Below are 12,027 nucleotides of genomic sequence, written 5' to 3' on the forward strand. Positions count from 1 at the left end.
ATTCAGAGGGGCCTTCAAATGGGGATCAGGCCAGCTTCCTCATTAAGTGCAAGTATGGTTTCGGGGGCTTTTCCAAAGGTGCCTGTATTTTGGGCAGTCTCACAGCCCTTGTCGCAACCCTGATTTTCTTCCTGGTGGCTTCCTCACCCCACTGGCCAATGCCACTGTCCTGTCTCAGCTGGGCTAGGAGGTAGTGGTCCTCTGAGCATCTGAGCATGATCTCTTCTTTGTTCAGGCCAGCTGTCCCAGTTTTCTAACTGCTTCTGGAGCTTCCTGACTCAGAGATTACTTATCCCTCCAACTAGAGTTGCCATATTTTGTCCTCTGAAAAAGAGGACACATGTCATGCCCCCTGCCCCGCCCACACCACACCCCTTTTGCATCCTCATCGTGCCCTTTCTCGCTTTTTGCCCCACCCCTGTCACATATTCTCCTCCCCTCCCCTTCTTACTATCTACTGCCCTGGTGGCCTAGTGACCTCTTCAGGGCAGGAAAGAGCCCCCTATTTCCTGCCCAGAGTGCTGCCCTTGCCCTGCATCCTATTGCTGCGACGGTCTCAGGATTCAAAATGGCCACCGAGAGTTGAAGTCTCGCGAGGCCGCTTCAACTCTCGGCGGCCTTTGGTAGGTTCATGTTTTCTATCAAATTCTAAATCCTGTATGATTCTGGTCTAAGCTCAAACAGTTTTCATATCTTTGGTTACTGTAAGTAGTTAGTATTTCTTTGTCAGAATCTTATGATTCACAGTCAACACTTGATAAGACACTAATGAATAACAAAGAATATTAAGCATTGATGGCATCATGAATGCTGTTACGCAATAATTTTATCTCAGATAGTTGAACAAATAGAAATATAAATTGTAATATATTTTTCTGGAAAAGTGAAAGCTTATTTCCTATGGGCCACAAACTTACCCCCTCATTATTTAACATGGTGCCTACTATTAGGCAGAAACCAGAAATAGCAAAGAGGCAAAAAAGGGCCACTGCTGAAGTTTATGTTAAAATGTAAACCATTATTCAGGTTGACTTTTTATTTCATTGAATAATATTATTTACAGTGATATACATTCATTTCAGTTTTGTTGAAAACCAAAAATATTTTTCTTCAGTTTTCATTGAGTAACAGTATCCAGAAATCTAAATTTTATTATTGTATTTAAATTACTTTATGCCAAAGCCAAATACAATCCTAGAGGAATGAAATGAAAATTTCCCTCTCAAAATGCAGTCCTCTGTGGTCAGTGGCCTTGAAAGCAATGACAACTGAGAACTGATTGGTCCTGGGATATTCTGGTTCTTATACTCAATCTGGTTCTTATACTCAATATCTGGGAATTGAATGGCTCCTGGAAGTTAACTGGGTACCATCAATATTCAAGGGGCCTTTTACTAAAGCTTACTGCATGCTGACAAAATCAGTGTGCACTAAATGCGAAGAAGCCCATAGATATAAAATAGGCTTCTTTGTATTTAATGTGTACTAATTCTATTTATTTATTTATTTATTCATACTTGCTATACTGCCTTTGCCAATGAGCAGTTCAAAGTGGTGTACAATACTCAAAGTAAAGAAAGGAACTACAATGGTGTATAGGAAAGAACAAGCTTGCACATATGACAACATTAACTGACATTACAATGACAGAAAGGAGGAAAGAGAGACCAAGGAGGTAATAAGAGAGAGAGGGCTGTTCCAAACTGTGAAAACCAAACACAACACCTAGAAAGATGATGGTGATGGAAAGCCTTGCTGGAAGAGCCATGTTTTAAACAAAGTCTTGAAATTTTTTTAGGGACAGTTCACAGTGAATAGTAAGAGGCAAAGAGTTCCACATGGCTGGGGCAGCAAAGAAGAATGCTTGACGTCTGGTAGATTCCAAAGTGGCACACCTAGGGTCAGAAAGGACAAGTCTATGGTCATTTAGAGATTGAAGAGTACAGCAGGGGGAGTATGAAATGGTGAGGGAAGAGAGGAAGAGTGGTAAGCCAGTCCAAAAAGCCTTAAAAATGATAATGAGAAGCTTGAAATTAATATGCTGCTCAATGGGGTGCCAGTGATGGGACTTGAATAAGGGGGAAAATATGATTATGGCAGCAGGCATGACAAAGGAGTCTCAATGCAGTATTTTGGAGAGATTGTAGCTTTTTCAAGAGTGAATAATGGAAGCCAAGATAGATGATATTGCAGTTGTCGAGTCAGTGAGTAGTGACAAGATAAGGGCATGGAAAAAGAGTCATGATCAAAATATTGCTGGGTAGAACATGACTGTCTGAGAATAAAGAAATCTGTTTTACAGATCTGAGACAAGTGAGAATCCAAAATTACTCCAAGATAACAGAATGATTCAACAGATGTAATGGAAGTGTCAAAAAGAGTTAACAGGGAGCTAGGAACAGCACAACCTCCTTTGAACCTGCAGGCAACTGTTTTCTGCCTATTGAGTATTAACCTGTGGTCCATGAGCCAAATTGAAACAGCATTCAGACATTCCTATAGGGAGGTGATAGAAGGAGAGAAAGGATTTGTGTGCCAGATCAACAGAATATCGTCAGAATAAAAATGACATAAGACACCAAACGATTGTATAAAGTGTAGCAAAAGGGCTGAGGAAGAGAATAAACAAAAGAGGGGACAAGATAGATCCTTGAGGGACACCACAAATCAAAGGTCAAGAGGAAGAGGTGGAAGAAGCAGTGATGACCTGAAATGAACGACCCAAGAGAAAAGAAGAGAACCAAGTTAGGAATGAACCAAACATACTCAAGGAAGAGAAGTGGGAAAGAAGTAGATCTTGCAAATTATAGTAGATTATAATTTGCAAGATCAAAAACAGCAAAGAGGTCTAGTGAAATAGCCAGGACTATAAGTTGCTTGTCAAGATAAAAGTGAAGGCGCTACAGAGTCTTAATCAAACAGTTCTGAAAGTAACCCAAGAAACCTCTCAAATTGTGAGTAAGATAGATGCCTTAACATTCTCTTTGGAAAAAACTAAGCAAGAAAATGCCCAGCAAACGGAGCAAATTCAAAAAGAAATGAAATCTTTAAAAACTATCACCGATACTTTAACTCTTGACAAAATTGCGACCCACAAGAAGATAGAACAAAATGAAAACTTCAACAGGCGTTTGAATCTGCAGATTCTGAATTTTCCTTGGACTCAAGCTATGTCTGCTGTGGACTTATTTAAAAAATATTTAAAAGAAATCCTGTTGTACCCAGACTCAGCAATACCTCCTTTAAACAGAATTTATTATCTACCAGTTAATACACAAACTGCTTCTGGTGACAGCGGGGAAAGTGTTCTTCAAATTCCTCAGCAAACTCAACAAGAACCGTTGGACATATCCTTAATATTAGAAACGACATTACCTGAAATAGAACAGCGGAGAACTTTACTAATTGTATTTGTTTTTTAACAAGATCTAAATGCACTGTTGAAGCTTTATTTTAAAAACTCCTTAAAAACATTTTGTGGTCAGTGTATTTGGATCTACCCTGATGTCTGTAAATCGACTCAGGATAAAAGGAAAAAAATTCTGTTTTATAGAGAAGAAACGAGAGCATTGGGGGCAAATTATTTGTTGGCATATCCATGTAAATGTATGATTAAATATTTGGGGATTAAATATACTTTTTTTGAGCCAGAACATCTAAAATATTTTTTTAGAAATGAAGAAGCTAACCAAAGCATCTAAAGAGTGAGTAACACCAACTGATTATTATATGTTAGTAAAAGAATACAAGGCCAGGCCAGTTACCTATGCAAATTACCTATAGATCTCCTATTATCTTATTATTTTCCCCCCTGATTTTCTTCTGTTTTATTGTGGTCTAAGGAATTGTATAACATGAAGCTAATGATGATGGCTATATAATATTATGTAAAATATGAATTCAATGTTATTCAATGTATTACAATTGCATGTTAATTGTGTATAAACTTAAAATTAATAAATAAAATAATTTTTTAAAAAAGTGAATTTCACTAAGGAGGTCTGTAAGAATTGTTTCGGTGCTAAAGTGAGGTCAGAAACCAGATTGGCATGGGTAACGGGCAAAGGATTTCTTGACAAAAGAAGTAGCTTGAACAAAAACAATTTTTTCAAGAATTTTAGATAGAAAACTGAGATTTGACACTGGATGATAGTGTTCAAAAATTTGAGGATCTAAGGAGGGTTTCTTGAGGAGTGGTTGAACTAGAACAGTTTTCCAATGAGTTGGAAATTTACTGGAAGTTAACCTATGATTCAAAAGGTAGAGAAGTTGAGGAAGGGGGCCAAAAGGATTTCAACCACACAGATGGGATGGGATCCAGAGAACAGGAACTTGTTTTCATGGAAGCTAGGATCTTAGCAAGTGTCAGGTCTCTCAAGGTAAAACCTGGATTTGTGAGCCCTTGCACCACAGCCATAGAGCGGCAGTGGCAGGCAAAACCCACCCAACCAGCACTGGGCTAAACACCAACAAGACAAGGGCTGCAGATATAGGTAAGCAAAGCAGGAACACAATGGACTAGAACACTCGGACTGGAACAAGACTTCACCTGCACTTGACCACCGTTCCCTAGGGGTTGAGCCTCTAGGTGCAGGCAGCCGGCAGAACTTACAGGATACAGAAATTCACACATGGAATAGGACTCCAAAGCAAGCTTGACAAAACAGGGACCAGGAAACAGGGCTCAGAACTGAGGGAACTTTCTCAGGTAACAGGATACAACAACAAGCTTGCACAGAACAGGGACTGAGGGAAAAGACAGAGGGGAACTAGAGACACAGAATAAGACAGACAAGGCAGAACACAAAGCTAGGCTACAACCACAACCTAATACCTGAGCATTAACAGAAGGCTGAACACAAGGTAGCCACAAAACATACAGAGAAACACCAGAGGGAAACAGGCTCACCACATAGTACTACAACCGGAGAGAACAATCCCAGGTGTAGTATGGTGAGGGCTAATTACACACCCACTGGCAGCAGCCAGCACAAGCAGACAGAGCAGGAACTATAAGTAAGAAGGTTGAACACAAGGCAGCCACAAAACATACAGAGAAACACTAGAGAGAAACAGGCTCACCACAGAGTACTGCAACCGGAGAGAACAATCTCAGGTGCAGTAGGGTGAGAGCTAATTACATACACACTGGCAGCAGCCAGCACAAGGAGATTGAGCAAGAACTACAAGTAAGAGGAATATAACAAACACCACTGACCAAACAGACACACTGAAACAGGAGGCAGAAATGCTCACAGACAGAACCAAGCAGAAGTGCAACAGCACATTGACTGACCTATAGCGATGCAAAGGCAACCTTAGGAAGTTCCCAGGTGGTAATAAAGGCACTACAGGTGAGGTCACCAGCAGGGTGGGGTTTAGCAGCATAACAGGCTGGAACAGGATCCCAGAATGGACTATACTGGACTGGAATTGATTTCAGGATTTTCACAATGGCTTCAGGATTTACACACAGACTTGGCTTAGCTGAAGGAACCCCAAAGCAAGTCCGACAGGGAATATAGTCACAATCGTGACAGCAAGGGAGAAAGAAGTCTGAAGTTGGAACGATGACCAGTTAGAAGCACTGATAGAAAGACAAGGGTCCTGAGATAGAGATGGGTAACCACAGAATGCGTGAGAGCCGAGTCCCGAGAGGGGGAAAGATTAGAAGGCATCTGAGAAAAAATGGGTCCAGTTAGGGAAGGGGAAAGAAGAGAAGATACAAGATCCATAATTTTTGTGGTAAAAAAACAGGAAAAGGACTCATCTGAGGGAATAAGGTGGGATGGAGCCTCATGATTTGTGGTGATCAAATTACGGAAGATTGAATAGAGCTCTTTTGTAGGATTCAGGGCCTCAGTGATACGATCCATGAAAAATGTGTTTAGCGATTTTGAGTTGAAAATTATAATCTCTGAGTCTGGATCTGTAGTGAGCAAGATCAATAGGAGCTTTGGCTCTTCACCAGATATACTCAGCCCTCTGCAATTGGCATTTAAGAAGGAGCTCAGAATGAAACCAAGGATTTATTTGCCACACTACTACTACTACTTAGCATTTCTATAGCGCTGCCAGGGTTACACAGCGCTGTACAAGTTTAACATGGGGAAGGACCGTCCCTGCTCAAAAGAGCTTACAATCTAAAGGTAAGGTTTAATAAATGGGCCGCTCAGTGTGGAACCCTAAATAGGACACCAATTTATACAGATCTAGATGTCCAGTTGGTTATTTGGGCAGCGGCATTGAATATTGGCAGTGGTTGAATAAACCCAATAGTGTCACAGCAGTTTCCCCAAATTTTCAGTGGCACTAGCTGAAAATCTAGGCATCACCCAATCAGAATACTGCCCTATGTTTGATTTTTTTACTCTGAAAAAAATCAGATTGAATTTTGCTTTTTTTATGTCATTGGTTGCCAGTGCCAGCTAGAGTTTTGTTTAAATTCTCTTGTTTGTTGTATAAGTCCTTATATGGATTGGCTCCATCTTATTTAACTGCTTGTCTGTCCTTAGCATCCTTTTGTTGAGAAACCATAATTTGTTTCTTACCCTTCAGTGAGGGGTAGGAAAAAGTTGAAGTATGTGGAATATTTGTTGGCGTTCCAGGCCTGCTTGGTGGGGTATAGAAATTTCAATCTTTTTGTTAATTGCTACTTCAGGTGTTGGATTAAGACTTCTCATTTTAAGAAATTTGTGTGTCAGGGGTAGTACAATTATTTTGTTATGGGTTTATATTTTATGTTTTACTTTGTAATGATTGTTTTATAGCTGTTTGTAATTCCTTGTTGTGTCCAATTTGGTTTTTTAAATTGTGATCCACATTGAACTGTAAGGCTTTTGCAGATTATAAGAACAAGCTGTTGTGTTATATTGTTACGTTAACTGTGCAGGAGCCTCTTTGGTAAAGGTGTATTATCCAGAATTACTGAGGGATTCACTAATGTGTGGACAGCTGCGGTAATCATTAACCCATGTTAACATGTATTATTAGTTCATAGGCCTCACTGCAAATAATAACGTTTGTCACGGAACACATTAACTGATATTTTGCATGTGTTAACATTTACTAGTTCTCTTCAGGTTAGGAAATTATTCCCTTTATTTCAATATGAGTAACCCTTAACAGGTTAATATAAAATAAATCATATCTGATGTAACTCTTAATGCTCTATTTCTAAAATGAATGCATCTCACAGGAGTTACAGTATTGTTTTGAACAAGAAATCTATGTAATCTTATTAAATTATTACCATAGGACCCGATGACTATGACAAATATCAGAACATATCCCAAGCTTCTGATTTTGTTTTAACCAACAAAACACCCCCCCGTGCAAGCTATAATAAAACTTGTAAATTCATGCAGACTTCTTTACTAGGTTAAACTGCAACCACTGAACTCTTAGCTCTGCAGAAAACCACATGTAGATTGCAGCCTTTCCAAGTCTCAGTTTAACTGGGCAAGTAACATCCCTAATGATTTATATGATGCATATGATGACTATCGCTACACTTTTATGGACTTGATTAGTCCACAGTATGACAGCGCTGTATTTATGGAGAAGTGTGCACATTTTGGACTTCATTACTTGCATGACTTGGACTTGGTGAAACAAGTGTGAAAAGAATTAATATAAATGTAAATAAGAAACAGAGAAAAAGCAAAACTATTGCACAGAGTAGAGAAACCCTTTATATAGCATAAGAAGAGACACATTTGTGAACTGCCACCCTTAGGAATTATGGGGCAATTCTATAACTAGGTGCCCCAATGCTGCACAGGGGGTGTCTATTCTGCAGTAGCATCTGGGTGTCTGGGTTTTGTTATAGAATGTGCTAGCATAAGCCCATATTGATGCATCCAGTTGTACCAGGACAGTGGCAGGCATGAATGGGTTCACCTAAGTATAGCAGGACTGGCATATAACTTACAATATTCTGTAAGCTGTGCACCTAAGTGACAGCTCTATCCATACCTCTCCCACACGTATATACACATTGCAGTTACATGCTATAGCACCTACGCTCGCCTACATAGAGAATTGCCTTTCATCAGTGTGATCCTTTCCCTCCCTTCTGTTGACTCTCAATCAAGCTCAGAACTCCATTGCTGGTTCTGCTATTTCCACAAAGTGGCACATGCAGGGATTGAGTGATCCTGTTCATTGTATATTCTTATAGGATGTTTAATAGTCTTGCTCTCTTAATAGTTGACTATATTTTTCCAACAGTCGCATATTTGTGAAGGATTACGTCAAGTTCTTTGTATATTCTTACAGCATGCTTAATGGTCTTGCATTCATTACTCCCATTCTTGTACAACTCCAGCAGGATTATATATGTAGTTATACAGTATATGTAAAATGATCTATGATTCATCAGTTTCTTTGATATGCCTATTTTGGTCTTTTGCTTATAGTTCTAATATATCAATGTATCATTATAGTATATTATTATATTATCGATCTTATTATGCACATGTCACGTATTTTCTTTATATTTTATTATTTTATTGATCTCATTATGTACATGTTACGTATTGTCTTTACATTTTATAATTTATTACTTATATTTTATCATATATGTGTTATGTATGTTTTAGGGACACCTGAGGCAGGCCAGAGTGGCTGAAACATGACTCGTGTCGAGTCCAGATTGTTTCAATAAACTTTTGCTGTGAACTTTTTCGAGTCCAGTATAAGTTTTTTGGGATCATCCATCTTGTCCCCTTCGCTGTGATGTTGTCCTTATGATATCATGACCATATAACTCAGATGAAGGAACAGAATGGTTTTAGAACTGCTCTAATCAGTGAACAGCAAAATGTTTTCATAGACTGGAATTCTGTCTCCACTCGGGCTGCCGAGAGACAAAGCCGGGCCCGGGGCAAACACCCTGCATGCACCCCCCCCTGTCTCCATGAGGTCCTCCTGGGCTTGTGTGTGTTCCTGGGCCCCCTGGGGTCCCGCTGGGCCTGTGCGCACCTCTAGACCCCCCTAGGCCTGCCTACTTGCTTGTCTCCTCCTGCTCCACTCTGCTGCACAGGTCTTTCTTCCTGCTGTGACCAAACAGGAAGTACTTCAAACAGGAAGCGGGATGAGGCAGGAAGAAGGACCTCTAGCTGGTAGAGCAGAAAGCAGAGTTAACACGATAACATGTTAACCTGGCACTGCTGTGGCACACAGGAGCAGAAGAAACCATCTGAGCCAAACCAGTTCTGGGCAGGCCCTCCTTGAAGGCCAGGCACTGGAGAATTTTGCCCCTCCCCTCTCAGCGGCCCTAGTTTCCACATTGTAAGCCCTTTCTTCTAAATATGTTCTAAAGTTCCATCACTAGTACTGACCTATCATGAAGTCATTACAGATGTCCTGAGTACTTTACTAATCATGGCTCTTGATTTCTTTTCCAGATTGCAATGCCACATTCTGATCACAATCTAAATTAACAGTTAGAGATTTATCACAATAATAAAAACAAATTTGGAGTTGCAAACTCAGATTCTTCTCTAAATCAGGGATCATAATCAGGAAAACAAATCACAAGTACCCTGTTTCCAATTACTGATTGTAAGTCACGTGACTCTTCTCTGCAAACTAATCTAGTCAGTATGAGATACAAAGTTATTTCAAATGAAGTGAATACTTGATCTATGTTTCATTCAGTCTGTAATGATTTTCTTTTTCTCTTTCAAATGGTTACAGTTCCGATTTGCTGGTGGCGGCGGTGAGAAGGGTCCAGCTGTCTCAGCACAGGAAGCTCAAGCCCAGGCTATACTTCAGCAGGCCAGGGTAAATATCATTTTCAAACTATTTAAAAACAAAAACTTTACAATTCAGTGCTCTGAAGCCATGAATCTTTACAAAGCTGCTGAGATATCTCAGTATACTTTTATGCCCTGTATGTGTATGCCCAAAAACATAAGTGCATAACTATTGCCATACTGGGACAGACTGAAGGTCCATCAAGCCCAGCATCCTGTTTCCAAGTAACTGGCAAGATCCTAAAACAGTACAGTTTATGCTGCTTATCCTAGAAATAAGCACTGGATTTTCCCCAAGTCCATTTTAATAATGGCTTATGGACTTTTCTTTTAGAAAACTGTCCAAACATTTGTTAAACCCCACTAAGCTAATCGCTTTTACTACATTCTCTGGCAAAGAATTCCAGAGTTTACCTTGAGTGAAGAAATATTTTCTCCAATTTATTTTAAATTTACTACTTTGTAGTTTCATTGTATGCCCCCTAGTCTTAGTATTTTTGGAAAGAGTAAACAAGCAATTCATGTCTACTCGCTCCAATCCATTCATTATTTTATAGACCTCTATCATATCTCCCCTTAGCTGTCTTTTCTCCAAGATGAAAAGCCCTAGCCACTTTAGCTTTTCCTCATAGGGAAGTTGTCCCACCTCCTTTTATCACCTTAAAGTTTTTGTAAAGAAACGATATAAACAAATCACTAAAAATCCTTTAAAATGAAGGGCCTCTTTTACCAAGCTGTGGCAAAAGGAGGCTCACACTGGCAATTAAGAGGTGAGAATGTAGTTTTAACTTGGTTTCATTTGGGGGATGGAAATATACAACTAGGGATTAAGGAGAATGAGGACTTTGGAAGACAAGAGTTCCAGATGCACTTATTATATATTAAAATAATTTCAATCACTGTCACAAAACTAGAATCCTCTTTCTATTACCTACTAAATAAAAAGATTCCAATTACAAAGTTTGAAGACTCTAAACAATATGGGATCTGTGTTAGCTTAAAATGTTGTACATTAATATTGGGTCTAATGCTCAAAGAAAGCTGAGCTCCTAAATTGGTTTTTGTTTATGTTGATTAATTCCTTGATATACTGCCTAATGAGTAGATGGACAAGATGGTTTACAAAGTTATAACTGAGGCAGAAGAGGACTAGGACTACAATACAATCTGGGCCAAATTCTAGAAATTGTTCCTTAAAAATCATCACTGAAAAACCACGCAGTTAGCATGATTTTATAAACTACACCTAAAGATAGACATCGTTTATAGAATATGCTCATACACTGTTCTTGTGACTAAAATTTAGGCGAATCCATTTTGGCCATCTAAAACCAGGCCTAAATACTTGTGCCTAAGTTAGACCCAGATCGGGTGTATTCCATAATAGTGCGCATAGTTTTTTGAAACACTCACAACCCGCCCATTCCACACCCATGGCCATGCCCCCGTTTTGACTGTGCGCATTAGAATTTACGCATACCGTGTTGTAGAATACGCGTAGAAAGTTGTGTGTGTGCATTCTAATTAAAGCCAATTAGTGCTGCTAGTTGGTTGTTAAGTACCAATTGTCAGCACTGATTGGCTTGTTAATCAATTAAGTTGTGCACGCAATTTGGACATACGGCCAAATCAGCATGCACAACTTAAGGCATCATATGCAGAATTTATGGGTTTGTATCCAATTTTCAGCCAAACTTAGGGGTCCTTTTACTAAGGTGTGTTAGGCACTGATGCACGCCTAACTCAACAAAAAATGGTCCAAAGTGGGAATCATCCCATGTTATTTTTTTTTTTTTTTTGCATGTGTGTGTGCTAAGTGCACAGTTAATATTTTTTTTTTATTTTTAAGGGGTTTGTTGGGATGGAGAGTGGGCATTCCTGCACTAACCAGTTAGTGCATTTACTTTACCGCATGCTTATTGGTTAGTTCATGGATAATGTGAAAGTCCTTACCAGTGGCGTAGCCAGACTGCCAATTTTGGGTGGGCCTGAACCCAAAGTGGGTGGGCACAAAATTCCCCCCTCCCCCCAGCAAAATTTATTCACACTCAGATGCATTTGTCACACAGGGTAAAGTTCTGCTTTTCAGTGCGTCCAATTTCAGACAATTTATTTAATAACCTAACACCCTTTTCAATGAGCTTTCAGAGGCCAAAACCTCCTGCCTCAGGTCAGTATAATGCTGTTACGGTATCCTCTCCTGACCTAAGGAAGGAAGTATTGGTCTCTGAAACTTAATTAACACCATATTACTTTATCCTAAATT

General features: G+C 39.5%; 1 protein-coding gene across 2 annotated transcripts in view; it reads left to right on the forward strand.

Annotated features, from left to right (window-relative positions):
* The window catches only part of COL11A1 (collagen type XI alpha 1 chain), a 700,769-nt gene that overhangs the window by 312,632 nt on the left and 376,110 nt on the right, over positions 1–12,027 (forward strand). The window contains exon 6 of one of the 2 annotated variants that reach the window (XM_030205575.1): positions 9,703–9,789. The exons of the other annotated variant lie outside the window; for it this stretch is intronic. Within the exon in view, the coding sequence (XP_030061435.1) occupies positions 9,703–9,789 (87 nt within the window). The remainder of the gene's footprint in view (positions 1–9,702; positions 9,790–12,027) is intronic. 2 annotated transcript variants of the gene reach the window in all.

Source organism: Microcaecilia unicolor, chromosome 6 (genome assembly GCF_901765095.1).
Source record: "Microcaecilia unicolor chromosome 6, aMicUni1.1, whole genome shotgun sequence".
Taxonomy (NCBI): Eukaryota; Metazoa; Chordata; class Amphibia; order Gymnophiona; family Siphonopidae; genus Microcaecilia; species Microcaecilia unicolor.